Source organism: Cetorhinus maximus, chromosome 32 (assembly GCF_964194155.1).
Source record: "Cetorhinus maximus chromosome 32, sCetMax3.hap1.1, whole genome shotgun sequence".
Lineage (NCBI taxonomy): Eukaryota > Metazoa > Chordata > Chondrichthyes > Lamniformes > Cetorhinidae > Cetorhinus > Cetorhinus maximus.
The window spans coordinates 4,120,580-4,141,964 of record NC_135910.1 but is presented as its reverse complement, the minus strand read 5'-3'; the positions used below and the strand labels follow the sequence as shown (position 1 = coordinate 4,141,964).

The 21,385-nt window shown below is 46.5% G+C and overlaps 1 protein-coding gene across 1 annotated transcript in view; it reads left to right on the top strand.

Moving 5' to 3' along the window:
* The window catches only part of dlc (deltaC), a 70,037-nt gene that overhangs the window by 34,755 nt on the left and 13,897 nt on the right, over positions 1 to 21,385 (top strand). Inside the window, exons 2-6 of the mRNA XM_078533096.1 lie at positions 13,349 to 13,662; positions 14,071 to 14,128; positions 15,701 to 15,958; positions 16,926 to 16,986; positions 18,232 to 18,532. Of these exons, the coding sequence (XP_078389222.1) occupies positions 13,349 to 13,662; positions 14,071 to 14,128; positions 15,701 to 15,958; positions 16,926 to 16,986; positions 18,232 to 18,532 (992 nt within the window). The remainder of the gene's footprint in view (positions 1 to 13,348; positions 13,663 to 14,070; positions 14,129 to 15,700; positions 15,959 to 16,925; positions 16,987 to 18,231; positions 18,533 to 21,385) is intronic.

Sequence of the window (21,385 nt, the reverse complement as noted above, 5' to 3'; positions counted from 1 at the left end):
ACACACATAAACACACACAAACACACACGCACACAAATACACATAAACACACAAACACACACACACACAAACACACATAAACACACAAACACACACGCACACACACACACACATAAACACACACAAACACACACGCACACAAACACACATAAACACACACAAACACACACGCACACAAACACACATAAACACACACAAACACACACGCACACAAACACACATAAACACACACAAACACACACGCACACAAACACACATAAACACACACAAACATAAACACACACAAACACACATAAACACACACAAACATAAACACACACAAACACACATAAACACACACAAACATAAACACACACAAACACACATAAACACACACAAACACACACACACACAAACACACATAAACACACACAAACACACACACACACACAAACACACATAAACACACACAAACACACACGCACACAAACACACATAAACACAAACAAACATAAACACACACAAACACACATAAACACAAACAAACATAAACACACACAAACACAGACAAAAACATACACACACAAACATACACAATCCTGACCTCATTACAGCCTGGGTTCAAACATGGACAAAATACTGAACTCCCGAGGTGAGGTGAGAGTGACTGCCCTTGACATCAAGGCAGCATTTGACCGAGTGTGGCATCAAGGAGCCCTAGCAAAACTGGAGTCAATGGGAATCAGGGGGAAAACTCTCCGCTGGTTGGAATCATACCTAGCACAAAGGAGGATGGTTGTGGTTGTTGGAGGTCAGTCATCTCAGCTCCAGGACATCACTGCAGGGGTTCCTCAGGGTAGTGTCCTCAGCCCAACCATCTTCAGCTGCTTCATCAATGACCTTCCTTCCATCATAAGGTCAGAAGTGGGGATGTTCGCTGATGATTGCACAATGTTCAGCACCATTCGCGACTCCTCAGATATTGAAGCAGCCCATGTCCAAATGCAGCAAGACCTGGACAATATCCAGGCTTGGGCTGATAAGTGGCAAGTAACATTCGCGCCACACAAGTGTCAGGCAATGATCATCTCCAACAAGAGAGAATCCAATCATCGCCCCTTGACATTCAATGCCATCGCTGGGAGACCACTATCAACATTCTGGGGGTTGCTGTTGACCAGAAACTGAACTGGACCAGCCATAAAAATACTGTGGCTACAAGAGTGGGTCAGAGGCTAGGAATCCTGCAGCGAGTAACTCACCTCCTGACTCCTCAAAACCTGTCCACCATCTACAAGGCAGAAGTCATGAATGTGATGGAATACTCTCCTCTTGCCTGGATGGGTGCAGCTCCAACAACATTCAAGAAGCTTGATACCATCCAGGACAAAGCAGCCCACTTTAAGGTTGGATGGGCAGGTCTCTTAATTGAACCTGTCAATGGCTTCAATTGAAGCCATTGACAGGTCGGCGGGCCCACAGCTGATTTTGCTGCGCCCCCACCTTCCTGAAAATTTAAATCAGGCGCCGTGCCATTGGGAGTTCCCCCCGACGCCACCGTGCATCATTTTACATGTTGGCAAGTGGGTCCCACCCCCACTCACCAACTTGTAAAATTCTGCCCATAGAAACACATGCAAATACACAAAAACACGCACACCACAAAATCACACATAAACACACACAAACACACACACACACAAACATAAACACACACAAACATAAACACACACAAACACACACAAACACAAACATAAACACACACAAACACACACACACACAAACATAAACACACACAAACATAAACACACACAAACATAAACACACACAAACAAACATAAACACACACAAACACACACACACACAAACATAAACACACACAAACACACACACACACAAACATAAACACACACAAACATAAACACACACAAACACACACAAACACAAACATAAACACACACAAACACACACACACACAAACATAAACACACACAAACATAAACACACACAAACATAAACACACACAAACACACATACACACAAACATAAACACACACAAACACACATACACACAAACATAAACACACACAAACACACACAAACATAAACACACACAAACACACACACACACAAACATAAACACACACAAACACACACGCACCCAAACATAAACACACACAAACATAAACACACACAAACATAAACACACACAAACACACACACACACAAACATAAACACACACAAACATAAACACACACAAACACACACAAACACAAACATAAACACACACAAACACACACACACACAAACATAAACACACACAAACACACACAAACACAAACATAAACACACACAAACATAAACACACACAAACACACACAAACACAAACATAAACACACACAAACACACACACACACAAACATAAACACACACAAACACACACACACACAAACATAAACACACACAAACACACACACACACAAACATAAACACACACAAACACACACACACACAAACATAAACACACACAAACACACACACACACAAACATAAACACACACAAACATAAACACACACAAACACACACACACACAAACATAAACACACACAAACACACACAAACACAAACATAAACACACACAAACATAAACACACACAAACACAAACATAAACACACACACACACAAACATAAACACACACAAACACACACACACACAAACATAAACACACACAAACATAAACACACACAAACACACACAAACACAAACATAAACACACACAAACACACACACACACAAACATAAACACACACAAACACACACAAACACAAACATAAACACACACAAACATAAACACACACAAACACACACAAACACAAACATAAACACACACAAACACACACACACACAAACATAAACACACACAAACACACACACACACAAACATAAACACACACAAACACACACACACACAAACATAAACACACACAAACACACACACACACAAACATAAACACACACAAACACACACACACACAAACATAAACACACACAAACATAAACACACACAAACACACACACACACAAACATAAACACACACAAACACACACAAACACAAACATAAACACACACAAACATAAACACACACAAACACACACAAACACAAACATAAACACACACACACACAAACATAAACACACACAAACACACACACACACAAACATAAACACACACAAACATAAACACACACAAACACAAACATAAACACACACAAACACACACACACACAAACATAAACACACACAAACACACACACACACAAACATAAACACACACAAACATAAACACACACAAACACACACAAACACAAACATAAACACACACAAACACACACACACACAAACATAAACACACACAAACACACATACACACAAACATAAACACACACAAACACACATACACACAAACATAAACACACACAAACACACACAAACATAAACACACACAAACACACACACACACAAACATAAACACACACAAACACACACGCACCCAAACATAAACACACACAAACACACACGCACCCAAACATAAACACACACAAACACACACACACAAACATAAACACACACAAACACACACGCACACAAACATAAACACACACAAACACACACACACAAACACAAACATAAACACACACAAACACACACGGACACAAACATAAACACACACGCACACAAACATAAACACACACAAACACACACACACAAACATAAACACACACAAACACACACGGACACAAACATAAACACACACAAACACAAACATAAACACACACTGACATAAACACAAACACACACGCACACACACGCACACACAAACACAAACATAAACACACACAAACATAAACACACACAAACATAAACACAAACACAAACATAAACACACACAAACACAAACATAAACACACACAAACACACACGGACACAAACATAAACACACACAAACACACACGGACACAAACATAAACACACACACAAACATAAACACACACAAACACACACATAAACATAAACACACACAAACATACACAATCCTGACCTCATTACAGCCTGGGTTCAAACATGGACAAAATGCTGAACTTCCGAGGTGAGGTGACATCAAGGCAGCATTTGACCGAGTGTGGCATCAAGGAGCCCTAGCAAAACTGGAGTCAATGGGAATCAGGGGAAAACTCTCCGCTGGTTGGAGTCATAACTTGCACAAAGGAAGATGCTTGTGGTTGTTGGAGGTCAGTCATCTCAGCTCCAGGACATCGCTGCAGGAGTTCCTCAGGGTAATGTCCTCGGCCCAACCATCTTCAGCTGCTTCATCAATGACCTTCCTTCCATCATAAGGTGAGAAGTGGGGATGTTCACTGATGATTGCACAATGTTCAGCACCATTCGCAACTCCTCAGATACTGAAGCAGCCCATGTCCAAATGCAGCAAGACCTGGACAATATCCAGGCTTGGGCTGATAAGTGGCAAGTAACATTCGTGCCACACAAGTGTCAGGCAATGATCATCTCCAACAAGAGAGAATCCAATCATCGCCCCTTGACATTCAATGCCATCACTGAATCCCCCACTATCAACATCCTGGGGGTTACTATTGACCAGAAACTGAACTGGACCAGCCATATAAACACTGTGGCTACAAGAGCAGGTCAGAGGCTGGGAATCCTGCAGCGAGTAACTCACCTCCTGACTCCCCAAAACCTGTCCACCATCTACAGGGCACAAATCAGGAGTGTGATGGAATACTCTCCACTTGACTGGATGAGTGCAGCTTCAACAACACTCAAGAAGCTTGACACCATCCAGGACAAAGCAGCCCACTTGATTCCACAAACATTCACTCCCTCCACCACCTATGCACAGTAGCAGCAGTGTGTACCATCTACAAGATGCACTGCAGGAACTCACCAAGGCTCCTTAAACAGCACCTTCCAAACCCACGACCACTACCATCTAAAAGAACAAGGGCAGCAGGTGCATGGGAACACCACCACCTGCAAGTTCCCCTCCAAGTCACACATTATCCTGACTTGGAAATATATCGCCATTCCTTCACTGTCGCTGGGTCAAAGTCCTGGAACTCCCTTCCTAACAGCACTGTGGGTGTACCTACACCACATGGACTGCAGCGATTCAAGAAGGCAGCTCACTTTTTCAAGGGCAATTGGAGATGGGCAATAAATGCTGACCTAGCCAGCGACACCCACATTCCAAGAATGAATAATAAACACAAACACACAAACATACATGCACACACAAAAACACAACACACACACACAGGAACACACACATACAAAAGTACACACATAAACAAACACACACACACAAACACACATACATACACAAACACAGACACACACAAACACACACATACAAAACACACATGTAAACAAAAGCAGATGCACACAAACACATGCACACAAACACACACAAACACACACAAACACAAAAACACACACACACAAACACATACACAAACACATGCATACACAAAAAACACGCACACACACAGAAACGCACACATATACAAAACACATTCATAAACAGACACACACAAATACACACAGATACACAAACACATAAACACACACACACAGAAACACACAGAAACACACACATATACAAAACACATTCATAAACAGACACACACAAATACACACACATACACAAACACATAAACACACACACACAGAAACACACAAACACACACATACAATTACACACATGCACACACACACACAGGCTGCAATTTGTTCTGTAGATGTCCAGCCTGTGGAACTTGTAGTCCAATGCTCCAGAGCTAAAGAGTTCAAACAGGCACAAAAGAAATTCCCTGTTCAATTCAAAACAAAATAATTTCGACACGTGTTAATAATATTTAGATGATGTGTTGGTGTGATGGAGAATGAGTGCTAGAGATCTTGTCGAAATGCCTGTTGATGAATGCCAGCATTCTGCCTTTGTGTCCTGTGTCTATGGTATTCTTTGCTGTCTGTCCTACCTGTTGAGGGTGAGTGCGGGTTATCTCACACTCGTCTTGGCTGCACTGTCAGTAAATCACTCCTGCAGGATCCTCTAAATCCACTGCTGTGTCCAATGGTGAGGAGCTATCTTTGAACGGAGACCAGGGGGACAGAGCTGAACTGCTTGACTGCGCTGCTGCTTCCTGTGGATATATAAGGGGTATATAAAGGGGTACATATATATATATATGTATATATATTCCCATACTTCTGCTGGAAGGGGTATATGAAGGCCAGGTCCTCCCACCTCATGTCTTGCTGTGTTCTGTATGATTAATGTAATATGTACATAATTATAACCACACTATACACTAACTCTAATTGGGTTCAAATAGCTGGGACTTAAATAGGCTTAAATTAACTCAGAATAGACTGAGGAAAGGGTTATTGCTGAATGTACCAGCTTAGTTTTCCATTCTGATCATTTAATAAGTGTATGATGTGCCAGGACTTTGACTCCTGACCTATTAGTTGGTGCAATTGTAGATATATAAATTTATATTATTCCGATATATCTCTATGGACTTTTTATGCATCTTTATTTCTATCCATGTATAATGAACCTACTTATAAAATAGAATCACTTTCAGGTGACACCCAGTCTGAATGACCTCTGCTATTCTGTTCACACTACTGTCCCTGCACGTTGGGCCCTTGGATTAAGGTTTGGGGATTATTAGCCTTGTATTCGTGTCTCCCAGTCAATCTCTTACCTCTCCAGCCACTGATAGGTAAACAGAACTCCTTAGACTTCTATCCATTATCTATCCATCCCGTCACTCTCTATACTGACATGTTTAACCCATTACCTCTGTGTGTGTTGATTGATGTGTCTCAACACTGAGAGAATCTAGTGTTGCAGTGATGCTGTTTAATGGGGTTTGGGTTCTGCCTGGTTGTTGTGTCTGTTGGATGGCTGCTCTGTGCTCTTCTGCAACCCCGGTGGCTGCTCGGGTTACTGCAGCCCCACCTGCCTCCACTGGGCAGGTCTGAGGATGGTGTCAGTGCCAGGCACTGGCTCACTGCCAACAACTGACACGAGCCACAGAGCGGCTGCTTTACCCTTCCCACTCCCCTCCCCTCATTCCCCTCCCCTCCACTCATTCCCCTCCCCTCTCCTCCACTCATTCCCCTCCCCTCTCCTCCACTCATTCCCCTCCCCTCTCCTCTCTCTCCTCCACTCTTTGCCCTCTACTCCCTTCCCACTCCTCTTTTCTCTCCTCTCTACCCCCATCCACTCTCTTTCTAGGCAAACAGGCCTGTGTGACACTCAATGGGGTGGGAGCTACATCCTTGTCCACCCCTATCCATGGGTCTATATGTCTAGACATGCTTCCATCAATCTATTTATCTTCCTTTCTAACTATGATTCAATTTCTGTTGCTTTATCTGTCTGTCTATGTACCTATTGATCTGTCTGTCTCTGTCTGTCTTTCTATCTATCTGTCAGTCTATCTCTCTCTCTCTACCCGTCTGCCTATCTATCTACCAACATGTCTTTCTCTCTCTTTCTATCTGTCTATCTATCTGTCTTTCTCTCTATCTATCTGTCTGTCTCTATATATATTTATCTATCTACCTGTCTGTCTACCTACCTACCTGTCTGTCTCTCTCTCTATCTATCTACCTGTCTCTCTCTCTCTCTCTATCTGCCCCTCTCTATCCACCTGTCTCTTTCGCTCTCTGTCTCTCTCTCTCTATCTGCCCCTCTCTATCTACCTCTCTCTCTCTATCCATCTGTTTGTCTCTCTATCTCTCTCTATGTCTCTCTATCTATCTCTCTCTCTATCTATCTGTCTCTCTCTCTCTCTCTATCTATCTCTCTCTCTCTCTCTCTCCCTCTCTCTCTATCTATCTGTCTCTCTCTCTCTATCTATCTATCTCTCTCTCTCTCTCTCCCTCTCTCTCTATGTCTATCTATGTGTCTCTCTCTATCTGTCTCTCTCTCTCTATCTGTCTCTCTCTCTATCTATCTACCTGTCTCTCTCTCTCTGTCTCTCTCTCTCTATCTGCCCCTCTCTATCTACCTCTCTCTCTCTATCCATGTTTGTCTCTCTATCTCTCTCTCTATGTCTCTCTATCTATCTGTCTCTCTCTATCTGTCTCTCTCTCTCTATCTATCTCTCTCTCTCTCTCTAAGTCTATGTGTCTCTCTCTCTGTCTCTCTATCTATCTGTCTCTCTCTCTATCTCTCTATCTGTCTCTCTATCTATCTGTCTCTCTCTCTACCTGCTAATAAATCTTTATGAAATCAGTATTTCCCGATGTCAATCTATTTCCCGGGGTAAACCAGTGGATTTTTCAGCTCCTGACTTTGCACACTTGTCTGTGTCCGCTCGGGACATTCCGATCCAGTCCCCACTGCTCATTGACATGTGTGTGTCAGCGGCTGCCATTTGGGTGATACCCCAGCTCCCGGAACAGAGCAAGGGCCCAAACATTCGCTGGGAAGATGTTAAAGTCCTGGAGAGCCCCACATTAACACCTTGGGATTTACAGCGCCGGAACACAAATGGTTCTTTACAGGGACAGTCCTTAGTATAAAAAACAAAGTGCACAGGATCGGGAATAAATGGTTGGAAAGCCGCAAGTGTTAAAAACTCATTGCCAAAGTAAGAAATACAATTAAAAATAAAATACTGCAGGGGCCACAAACCAGTCTGGACATAGGAGACAGAAAAAGCAACATTGCTTTCTCTTTCCAAACTTGGACAATGTGCACTGATATTAAAACAGATAGATTTCAATAAGTGCAGGAAATAAATCCAGTATTAACAGCAATGTTTTTCCTGTGAACGGGATAAAGAGCTATGCATTCCGTCTTACATTAATTAACCTCAAGCCTATTTGTCAATATATACATGTCCTATCGGTGCCCCCTGCGTGTCAGTTCAACACGTAACAACATTTACTCTCCCTTCCTGTATCCTATCTCTCACAGGACTGTAAGGGGCGCAAAAGGGAGGCCATTCAGCCCGTCGTGTCTGCACCAGCTCTCGGGATGTGCAATTCAGTTAGTCCCACTCTCCAACCCTCTCCCCCTTAACCCTGCACACCCTTCCTTTTTCAGATAACAGTCTATAATTCCCTCTTGGAATGTCCGGATTGAAGCTGCCTCCCCCACCACACTCTCAGGCAGTGCATCCCAGACCCTAAGCCCTCGCTGGAAGAAAGCTTTTTCTCCTAGCACTGTTGCTTCTTTTACCCACTACCTTAAACCTGTGCCCTCTGCTCCTGCCACCTGCCCGCCAATGGAAACAGTTCCTCCCTCCCTGCCCTGCCCCCAGACCCCTCATGATTTTGAACGCCCCCTAATCAAATGCTTTGCATCTATTTTATAATCTGGAATTATACCCCCGGGAACCCCTGCCCACACGTGCAACGTTTGCAACACCCATGAAATATCACCAAATATCCCAAAAGTAAAAGACTGAGTGACAGAAAACGACCCTCTTCCCGAAACTCTTTCGAGTTATCAACAGTCACAGATTGCAACTCTTTCGAGTACAATCACAGTTCTTGGTTTCCGGGAGTGGGACATGAACCCACAACCCTCTGATTCAAAGGCGAGGGTGCTATGGACTGAGCCACAGCTGAAGCTGCACATTCCTGTCCACAATCGGGGGGGCGGTCAGGATCATTAAAAGTGGACTGAAGACATCCCAGTTCTATAAGTGAGGTCAGAGGGAGAGCACTCGAAGCCCTGAGCGTCGAGTCTACCCTTTAATTAAAGCGCTTGTGCCTGAGCTGAGATGCGAGGAGGTGGGGGGTGGGGGGGTGAGATAAGGAGGATGCAAAAGCGTTTCTGCTCCCTCTCTCTCTCTCCAGCCCTATTGTGATGCTCTTCCCCCCTTGGGGGTGAAGCGTGCCTGGCTGCTTCCCCACCCCACCCCCCCGCAACCCCCATGTCTATGGGAATATGTGTGGAGGAGACGGTCAGATGAGGCACGCGTCTCTCTCTCTCTCTCTCTCATTACAATGACAATGCCAGAGGGGCCGAGAGAGTAACAGTTTGCAAATCTGGTGCCTCTGTCATGTCCCCAGTGGATGAACCTCTATCTGAGGGAGCATGTGCACCCTATCCCCCCCTACCCCCAGAAATAAAGAACCAAGGCAGCAGAATCAATTAGTTAAGAGTCCTGCAGAAGCGTGTCCCGTTTTAAGCGGTTAGGAACCTCCGCCGTCAAAATACCTCTCGGTGAAACTGGCGATTCCTCCACATTATAAAACAAGCCCTTGGAAAAAAAAAAAAATTGCTCGTATTTTGTTGGTTAATAAAACTCTTGATGGTTTTCAAAGAAGGTTCCCTCTGCTGCCAGTGGAACTGGAGCCGGGACGATTTAATGCTGAAGATTATGGGATGTTTTGAGGGAGATGCGAATTAATTCTCTCTCTAGGCTCAAATTTTTCCCTCAAATTTGCAATGAGGGTTTGAGGGAGTGTTACACTCCCAGAGAAATGTGGAGTGGGATATAAAATAGCTAAAGACAAAAAAGAGAGATATATATATATTTATATTACATATAGTATATATATTATATGTACACATATAATTATATATTATATTTATATATTATAATATAAATATATATAATTATGTGCGAATGTTATATAATATATACTATTATATAATAATATAATATGTATATTTATATATTATATATACACATACATATATATATATAGATATATATATTTTATATATAAACCCACCAGGGGCTGTTGTTGTGCGTTTATTAGTTTTTAATGTATTGATTTCTGATTTCTTCAAAACAGAATATACACAAAATGCCACTTTTAACGATTGAACCAGTGGAAACTCTCTCAGCCGTTCGAGATGCTTTAAGTGCTGCGAGATGGAACATTATAGTCTGAGGCTCTGGAGGTTTAACAAACATTTAGAAAAGTGCTATGTGCGGCTGTGGGTGTGTGGGAGTGAGTGGTGGTTGGGGGTGGGGGGAGCGGGGTGGGGAGAGAGAGGGGGCTTGAAGCAGATGGCTAGCATAATGTCTGAATCTTAGCTTGTAGCTGCAGGGCTGATAAACCCTAATTCGCCTTTCAGCGCAGGTTCGGGCACAAGCAAAGAATCAACAGAGCGGAATAACCGACAACTTGTGTCACTATGAAGAGGGGAGGGAGGGAGGGTTGGGGAGGGGGGGGGGGAATCAATCGATTAGGATTGTCTAACACCACTTCTCCTCCAAAAGCACAACAGCCTTTAAGCTAAACACAGGTGAGGGGTTTGGAGGGTGGAGGGGGGGGACCATAGCCCAGTGGAGTGGGTCTGGGGAATGTTTGAATGAACACAGATGCTGCTGAGCGAAGGGTCCAGTTGTAAAATGTTCCTGTGCATCGATTGATGGACATGCTGAGGGAGGGGAGGCTGCTGGAGGAAGAGTTTGTTGCTGGCTGGGCAGGTGCCTATATATTAACATACAGCTGAGTCCAGACAGTAGGAGTACAATTACCTTAACACCAACCACCCCCTCCCCTCCTTTCTATTTCCCCCTAAAGACAAAGAATAAAATACCCCTACTGTCCCACAGTAACTACCCTCTCCACACACACACACACACACAAAAAAGCCCAGGATGAATTTGGGCAGGAGTCAAGAACAATTAGGCTCTAATTTCTTTGTTTGAAGTCCCGGACCCCAACCCTCAGAACCCCCTCCCACCCCACCCTCAAAAAAAAAAGAGAGGCAGTTTTGTAAAGACACGAGAGTCAAAGCAAAGTTATTAAAAAAAAATAAACAAGTGTTTTTTTGGTGGAGATTTATGTTTGTTTGTTTGTGTGTGTGTTTGTGGGGGGGGGGGGGGAGATTCCTTTTGAAAATTTAAATTATCTCGTTCCCCCCACCCCCCGCCCCCCAGCAAAAAAAAACCTCTCAATTCTGAATAACCAGAGATTTTGGAAGATGAACGATTATTGTTTGAATTTTTGTAAAAGTCCATCTTCCCCACCCCCCACCCTCAAAAAAATTGTAGTTGTAAAACTTTCTTTTGATTGGCAAAGTGATTTATTTGTGTGAATCCATGAACAAAATCCCTGTAACGTTTAAAAGTGGGAAAGATACAAGAGACAAACTTCTAGTAAACAGGAGGCGAGCGGGACCAAATCAATGGTGTGGAGTCAACTGGCATCTGGGTGACTGGGACTGGAGCAATTTACACCCAGCGCTTCGTCAGTTTAAACATAAAGGCTTTTGGAAGTTGGGTTTCACTAGTTCGCTGTTTCCTCTTGCTTTCGGTTCTGTTTCTCTCTCTCTCTCTCTCCTGAAAACATTTGGCAGCTCTGGAGGTGCCTGGGCTTTTTATTGAGCAGGACCACAGAATCCTCTGTCACAATGATTGACGGAATCTCACACCCGGCGGAACTATATAAGAGGGGGGAAAGGCGGACTGGGCTCCAGTCATACACAGCAGCAGAGACAGACAGACAGGGAGAGACAGACAGACAGACAGGGAGGGAGAGAGAGACAGGAGCTGCCGGGCATTGCAACAGGAGAGGGGACTAACAACTACTGCGACCCCCAGAAACAGGAGAGACGGACGCTCATTTTTCTGCTGCTCGCCTGAAGGGGATCGGAGTATTTCTAAATAAATCAGTGTGTGTGTGTGTGTGTGTGTGTGTGTGGTACTAAAAAAATCTCAGTCGGCTTTGGATATTTTCCTTGGTTCCTGCCTGTCAACGTCGCAGTTTAGACTGAGAATGGTTCCAATCCTCCTCTTCTTTTACATTATTTTCACCTTCCCTTTTCCCCAGGTGAGTTGACCTGTGCACCGGCTCCTGAATCCTGTCTCTCCCACCCAACCCCAAACCCCCTCTCCCACCCCAAACCCTCTCTCCCACCCCAAACCCTCTCTCCCACCCCAAACCCCCTCTCCCACCCCAAACCCCCTCTCCCACCCCAAACCCCCTCTCCCACCCCAAACCCCCTCTCCCACCCCAAACCCTCTCTCCCACCCCAAACCCCCTCTCCCACCCCAAACCCTCTCTCCCACCCCAAACCCCCTCTCCCACCCCAAACCCCCTCTCCCACCCCAAACCCCCTCTCCCACCCCAAACCCCCTCTCCCACCCAAACCCCAAACCCCCTCTCCCACCCCAAACCCCCTCTCCCACCCCAAACCCCCTCTCCCACCCCAAACCCCCTCTCCCACCCCAAACCCTCTCTCCCACCCCAAACCCCCTCTCCCACCCCAATCCCTCCCTCCCTCTGCTTTTTCCCCTTAGTGCCACTGTCTGTGTGTCATTTTTAGTGTTGCATTTGTTGAGCGCCAGTAACCAATCTCCTGACCCCTTTTCTACCTATTCATGGGTGTTTCTCTCTCCTTGTTTTGCAGGTTTCGTGCACCGGTATCTTCGAGTTGAAGGTGCACTCGTTCAGCAGCAGACAGGCGGGCCTGAGCCGGGACTGTCAGAGGGGAGTGCGGTGCGGCCGCTTCTTCCGGGTATGTCTCAAGCATTACCAGGTGAACATCTCCTCGGAGCCCCCCTGTACGTACGGCACCGGCAACACCCCGGTCCTCAGGACCGACAGCGACTTGGCTCAGGACAGCGACCTCATCCGCATCCCCTTCCACTTCACCTGGCCGGTGAGTCTCTGCAGCACAACCCCCTACCAAATGCAGCACTTTTGCAAACTGAATTAGGACTGGAATGATTTTTTTTTTTAGATATAAATATAAAACGCAATCTTCATTCAGTCTGGGAATTGGGCCGAGTGCAGCTGGACAGAAGGTTCATATCTGATAGAATTGCATTCAGGTTAAAATTAAAGTCCCATTGGAAACTTACCCCCCTCCCCTCTCTCTACACAAACAGCTTCCATTCGGTTAAAACTTTGCAAATTAACTCAGTGACTGTGTCTAGTGCACAGAGAGAGAGACAGAGAGAGAGTGAGCAACAGTTTAGGATCATGTGTAAGATCTTTGAGCCGCCTGAAGTTAAAATGATAACTTGCTTCTTTCTTTTTTTACTTGCTTCTTTCTGTCTGTTTACAGGGGACTTTCTCCCTCATTCTGGAGGTGTGGAATGCTGAATCGGACGAGGCTAGTATCGGTAATCTCAGTTCGGAATCTTTGTACTAGAGGGCGCCGTCTGGTAGAAAACCAGCGGCGTTATTTCTCAACTGTTCCCTCTCTCTCTGTCTCTGTCTCTCTCTCTCTGTCTCTGCCTCTCTCTCTCTGTCTCTGCCTCTCTCTCCCTCTCCCTCTCTCTCCCTCTCCCTCTGCCTCTCTCTCCCTCCCTCTGCCTCTCCCTCTCCCTCTGCCTCTCTCTCTCTCTCCGTCTCTGCCTCTCTCTCTGTCCTTGTCTCTCCCTCTGCCTCTCTCTCTGTCTGTCTCTGCCTCTGTCTCTCTGCCCCTGTCTCTCCCTCTCTCTCCCTCCCTCTGCCTCTCTCTCTCTGTCTGTCTCTCCTTCTCTCTCCCTCCCTCTGCCTCTCTCTCTCTGTCCCTGTCTCTCCCTCTCCCTCCCTCTGCCTCTCTCTCTCTCTGTCTGTCTCTCCTCTCTCCCTCCCTCTGCCTCTCTCTCTGTCCCTGTCTCTCCCTCTCTCTCTCTCCCTCTGCCTCTCTCTGTCCCTGTCTCTCCCTCTCGCTCCCTCCCTCTGCCTCTCTCTCTCTGTCTGTCTCTCCTTCTCTCTCCCTCCCTCTGCCTCTCTCTCTCTGTCCCTGTCTCTCCCTCTCTCTCCCTCCCTCTGCCTCTCTCTGTCTGTCTCTCCTTCTCTCTCCCTCCCTCTGCCTCTCTCTCTCTGTCCCTGTCTCTCCCTCTCTCTCCCTCCCTCTGCCTCTCTCTGTCCCTGTCTCTCCCTCTCGCTCCCTCCCTCTGCCTCTCTCTCTCTGTCCCTGTCTCTCCCTCTCTCTCCCGCCCTCTGCCTCTCTCTGTCCCTGTCTCTCCCTCTCGCTCCCTCCCTCTGCCTCTCTCTCTCTGTCCCTGTCTCTCCCTCTCTCTCCCGCCCTCTGCCTCTCTCTGTCCCTGTCTCTCCCTCTCTCTCCCTCCCTCTGCCTCTCTCTCTCTGTCTGTCTCTCCCTCTCTCTCCCTCCCTCTGCCTCTCTCTCTCTGTCTGTCTCTCCTTCTCTCTCCCTCCCTCTGCCTCTCTCTCTCTGTCCCTGTCTCTCCCTCTCTCTCCCGCCCTCTGCCTCTCTCTGTCCCTGTCTCTCCCTCTCTCTCCCTCCCTCTGCCTCTCTCTGTCCCTGTCTCTCCCTCTCTCTCCCTCCCTCTGCCTCTCTCTGTCCCTGTCTCTCCCTCTCTCTCCCTCCCTCTGCCTCTCTCTGTCCCTGTCTCTCCCTCTCTCTCCCTCCCTCTGCCTCTCTCTCTCTGTCCCTGTCTCTCTCTGTCTCTCCCTCTGTCTCTGCCTCTCTCTCTCTGTCTCTGCCTCTCTCCCTCTGTCTCTCCCTCTGTCTCTGCCTCTCTCCCTCTGTCTCTCCCTCTGTCTCTGCCTCTCTCTCCCTTTGCTTCTATCTCCCTCTCTCACCCCCTCTCTCTTTTTCCCTCCCTCTGCCTCTCACCCTCTCTCTCTCACCCCCCCACCCCCCCCCGGTCTCTCTCTCACCCCCATATATCTCTCTCCCCCCCACCCCCGGACTTCCCTTGATCTCACACACCCTTCCCTACTGGTGTTGTTTCTCTTTGCAGATGACCCCGAGAACCTGATCAGCCGCCTGGCCACGGGCCGGCGCCTGGCCATTGGGGAGGACTGGTCCCAGGATGTGCAGACTGGGGAGCAGAGTGAGCTGCGTTACTCCTACCATGTGGTCTGTGAGGAGCATTACTATGGCGAAGGCTGCTCCAACTACTGCCGCCCCAGGAACGACACCTTCGGACACTACACCTGCGACGAGAGCGGCCGGAGGGTCTGTCTGGCCGGCTGGAAGGGGAACTACTGCTCGGAACGTAAGGCGGACACCCAGAGAGATTTCCCTGGGTGACATTTCCGACCCATTCAGGGGGGTCATTGTCCCAGATCCAGAAAGGGGTTTAGGGTCTTAAAACCAACTCCTTCCAAGTCTAGACACAAAAGACCAAACGTCTCCTTTCTTTCTTTGCAAATTTTGAGGACTATACCTTATTAAATTTCAAAGTGAAGATGGTATCTTATTAAATTTTGTTCTGAGGATTATATGTTAACACATTTGATTTTTGAGCCCTTATAGCTTCTTCTGCAAATATTGCTCGCCACGTTTTCTCTGTAAGGGGGATTTTAGGGTTAAATTCGGGTTGTGAGTTGGATTTGAAGGGTTAGATTTAGGGGAGGGGTATAGGCAGGCTGGAGTTTTGTGTGTGTGTGTGTGTGTATAATGTTTAAAAGGGGGATTGAATCCATATGAATAGAAGCATGTGGTCGGTCTGGTTAACTTATTCAAGTGTGTTAATACAAACCCAGCCTCCCCTCCTTGGTGCAGAGCACAAAGCCACTCAGCAGCTGAGGAATAACATTTGAATAAATTTCACCACGTTTTAAAGAGCCTCATTGTACAGGCAAGAGGGACACAAGTGCCGGAACACGTTGGCATAGAAATTTAACTCGTCCGCGCCCCAGTCGTTAGCCCCGGGATCTTTGACTCTGCTGCCTCCCCCCCGCCCCTGTTTGGAGCCTTCGTTATTCTCGGCTACTTAAGTGTCCACAAAGAATGGGTTTAATCGGGACACGCGTCCCAAAGTCTTTCACTCGCAGGGAGCCAGACAGTCACCATGTGTTGTTATTGTCCAGGAGCTCTGCCTGGGCGGAGCCAGCTGCCTCTAACTCAATGCCAAAGGACCCAATAAGTTATGCATGTGTGTGTGTGTATATATATGTTTGTGTGTACATAAAAAGTTATCTTCTTTTCTTCCCCTCCATCCACCTCTATTTGCCTCTCAGCCATTTGCTTGCTGGAGTGTAACGATAATTATGGATACTGTGAAAGACCAGGAGAATGCAAGTGAGTTGAGATTCAATTGTTCACTTTTTGTTTTATGAAAAAGCCAATCAGTCTTGGGCAGTTGCAGGCATGGTCAGTATTTATTGCTTACCCCCAGTTGCCCAGGGTTGGATAGGACTGAATGGCTTTCCGGCTTAATTCAAAAGGGCAGTTAAGCGTCAAACCACATTGCTGTGGGACTGGAGTCACATGTGGGTCAACCCTGGGCGAGGATGGCAGATTTCCCTCCCCAAAGGAGATCAGTTTGCTTTTTTTCTCAAAGCAATCTTGACAGCTCCTCAGTACGTTTTCATGATATCAGCTTTTTTAATTTCCAAATTCAGATTCTCAAAATAATCCATCCTTTGGATTGTTTATTCTTTCCATGGGGTGTGGGCGTCGCTGCCAAGGCCAACATTTATTGCCCGTCCCCAATTGCCCTTGTACTGAGTGGTTGGCTCGGCCATTTCAGAGGGGCATTTAAGAGTCAACCACATTGCTGTGGGTCTGGAGTCACATATAGACCAGACCGGGTAAGGATGGCAGATTTCCTTCCCTAATGGGCATTAGTGAACCAGATGGGTTTTTACGACAATTGACCATCTGGAACACACTGCCTGAGGCGGTGGTAGAGGCAGGAACCCTCACAACATTTAAAAAGTATTTAGATGAGCACCTGAAATGCCATAGCACACAGGGCTACGGACCAAGTGCTGGAAAATGGGATTAGAGTAGATAGGGGCTTGATGGCCGGCACGGACATGATGGGCCGAAGGGCCTGTTTCTGTGCTGTATAACTCTATGACCATAGTTTCATGGTCACCATTACTGAGACTAGCTTTCAATTAGAGATTTATTTAAGACTAGTTATTCATTAATTATAGAATTTGAACCCATGTTAACAGAGCATTCACCTGAGCTATAGGATTACCAGTCCAAAGACATTGCCACTACACCACCATCTCCCCTAAATCCCAGTTAGAAATCCAGTAACATAAGCATTAAAGCACCCTAACTCTTTGGGATGTAACTGCCTATAGATTGACAAGTTTTGATCCCGTCCATTATACTTCAGACTGTTCGTTGTAGGTACTATGTATTTTTGATATTTTTTCATTTCATTCCTCATTTATGGTATTCCCATGTTTCCCAATCTCCCATTTAGAAGCTGCTTTGATTGGTGATAATTCTAAAATCGTGTCCCTTTTTTGCCTCCTTTCTTTCCCCACCCCCACCACCCTCCCCTCCTCCCTCTCCACCCCTTAGGTGCCGCATTGGTTGGCAGGGTCGCTTCTGTGATCAGTGCATCCGTTACCCGGGCTGTCTTCATGGCATGTGCCAGCAGCCTTGGCAGTGCAATTGCCAGGAGGGCTGGGGCGGCCTCTTCTGCAACCAGGATCTCAACTACTGCACCAACCACAAACCGTGTGAGAATGGAGCTACCTGCACCAACACTGGCCAAGGCAGCTACACCTGTACCTGTAAACCAGGCTTCAGTGGGACCAACTGTGAGATTGAAGTCAATGAGTGCGAGAGCAATCCTTGCAAAAACGGAGGGAGCTGCACGGTAGGTGTCCACGAAAGCGAGTCGCTGTCTGCGCCGGTTCGATGTTCACTTCTGCCACAACCGTTTCCTTGTTCCGTTTATTTATTTATGTTCCACGTGTTCCGTCTACGCTCCCTAATATACTGCGATCTTGCCTGAGAACCGACACATTTGTTCACTGTCCGCGTTGCTGTTTGTGGGAGCTTGCTGTGCGCAAATTGGCGGCCGCCTTTCCTGTATAGCAACAGTGGCCGGGCTCCCAAAAGCGCTTCATTGGCTGCACATTCTGAGGTTGTGAAAGGTTCCAAAGAAATGCAAGTGTTATCTTCTCTTCTGCTGCTGTGACCATGTCTGGCAGAACTTGTATACAGAAATGTAAGCTCTCCTATCTCAGCCTGCAATGGGTTAGTGTCTGGCTCCTTTCCCTCCCGCACTGGACTCTCATGAACTGCAGTTTGTAACTGCCCTCAGCGTAGGTCTGGGTCTGGCTTCCCGCTGTGGGTAACACCCTCACGTGGGCTCACTTGACGGCAGGTTGAGGTTTTTGATAATAAGGCCGGTTCAGTCCCTGGTTCAGGTTGTTGAGGATCGGGGGGGAGGGGGATGTTAACAGGATCCGATCTGGCTGGTGAAGCCAAAACCAAGACGCATGACCTTCCTTTGTTGAGAGAGTTTGTTGACTTGTTCAGTCTCGCAGCTCTCCTCCCAAACCCCCAGTGTCCCGGCTCTCCCTTATTTATATGCTCTTTAAACAATTAACTAATTAACAAAGCGATAGCCCTTTTTAAAGGGACACGGTAACAAAAATAAAACTTACTTCCCTAATTAACTCAAAATGTCGTTCGCAGGGCTAGTGATGCACTCCAGCCCCTGTGGTGCCCACTGGCCACGGACAGTCTCGAGCGTACTGGCGGGAACCACGTGTTCCCTCGCCAGGGACACCCGAGCATGACCGTAGCCACGGAATAGGAGGTCCACCGTGTCCCGCTTATCCCTTTTTGATACATGATCAAAATGCTTTAATTAAACAATGCCCTTTGCCTGCGTATCCCAGCAATAGAATTAATGTACCATTTACAGGGGTGATACCATTGGCCCCACACCCCTGGGTGAGGGGGAGGAACTTTGGCCATGGTTATCACCCCCTCAGTCACCCTCTTCTGGAAGTATGTGTGTGGATGTCACTTGGGGTGCTCATGTGGTCAAAGGTCACACATCGTCGACTCGGCCCACACACCAGAGTTTGATTGGACTGGTGCTCTCTAAAGGTGGTGAGGGGGAAGGTTACACCAGATGTGGCTTTGCCGTGGTCACCCCTGGCTGAAGTCAGGCAAGCCGGCACAGACCAGTACTCCAACCTTGGGCCTCTCTGCTCTGCACTATAGACCATTTAAGGTAAACAGGAAACTCAAATCCTTTCCTGTTCTCAAGAGGCCGTTCTATTCACTGATTTGGCGTTTTCTTTTGTCGGAATTGTAGGAATTTGTAAATACACTCAAGATGACTAAATGTAAAACAAAACCCTTTGCACTTTCTGTGCCAGTCAGGATTCTTGGCAACTCCCAAAGGGATTATGAATTCAATTGTCCCAGAAAAAGAACCAAAGAGGTGCAAGAAGTAGTGGAACCAAAAAGTGAGTTATTCCTTTACCCTGGGCAATTTGCGTTAGTTTGACAAAGGCATGACCATGTTCTCCAATGGGATTTAAACTTTGGGAAGGGAGGTGTCAGCTGTGGCTCAGTTCATAGCACCCTCGCCTTTGAATCAGAAGGTTGTGGGTTCATGTCCCACTCCTGGAAACCAAGAACTGTGAATGTACTTGAAAGAGTTACAATCTGTGACTGTTGATAACTTGAAAGAGTTTCAATCTGTAGGGAGATTACAGATTTACTTTGAAAGGATCAATGACCTTGAGACAAACTCCGTATTTTCACCATTGGTTTCATCCCCTTTCCGGTCTCTATCTCTGGTTGAAGCCCAGCATCAACTCTTTGCTTTATTGTCTTATTGGACCCTTAGCTGAGCTCCCAATCCCATGCCCTCTCCATCAAAACTGTCCCTCCATAAAATTCAGCTCGTCCCAAAATCCTGCTGCCCCTCATCACTTTGGACCGGAAAAAAAGGGAAAGAACTGGACACCTTCTAAATGGCAAAAGGCTAGAAACAGTGGAGGCCCAGACAGACTTGGCGGGGATGGGGTCCGGGTGCACAGATTAATCAAATATCATGAACAGGTACAGAAAATAATCAAAAAGATTAGTGGAATTATAGAACATTAAAATACAAGGGGGTAGAATTCATGCCTCAATTATAGAAAGCTCTGGAATACCGTGAGCAGTTCTGCGCAGCACATCTTGGGAAGGATATATGGACCTTGGAGAGTATCACTGCAATGACATCTGGACCCCAAAGGGTTAAATTACCGGGCTCCTTAGCATCTTCCAAACCCATGACCGTTGCCATCTAGAAGGACAAGGGCAGCAGATCCATGGGAACACCACCACCTGCAAGTTCCTGCACTCACTACCCTGACTTGGAAATATATCGGCCGTTCCTTCACTGTCGCTGGGTCAAAATCCTGGAACTCCCTCCCTAACAGCACTGTGGGTGTACCTACACCACATGGACTGCAGCGGTTCAAGAAGGCAGCTCACCCACCACCTTCTCAAGGGCAATTAGGGATGGACAATAAACGCTGGCCCAGCCAGTGAAGCCCACATCCCGTGAATGAATGCAAGAAAAGACTTGGGTTGTATTCCCTGGAATGTAGAAGGTTAAGGAGTGATTTGATCAACGTTTTCAAGATATTACGGGAACAGGGAGTAGATAGAGAGAAAGGATTTCCATTGATTGGGGAGTATAGGACTGAAATTG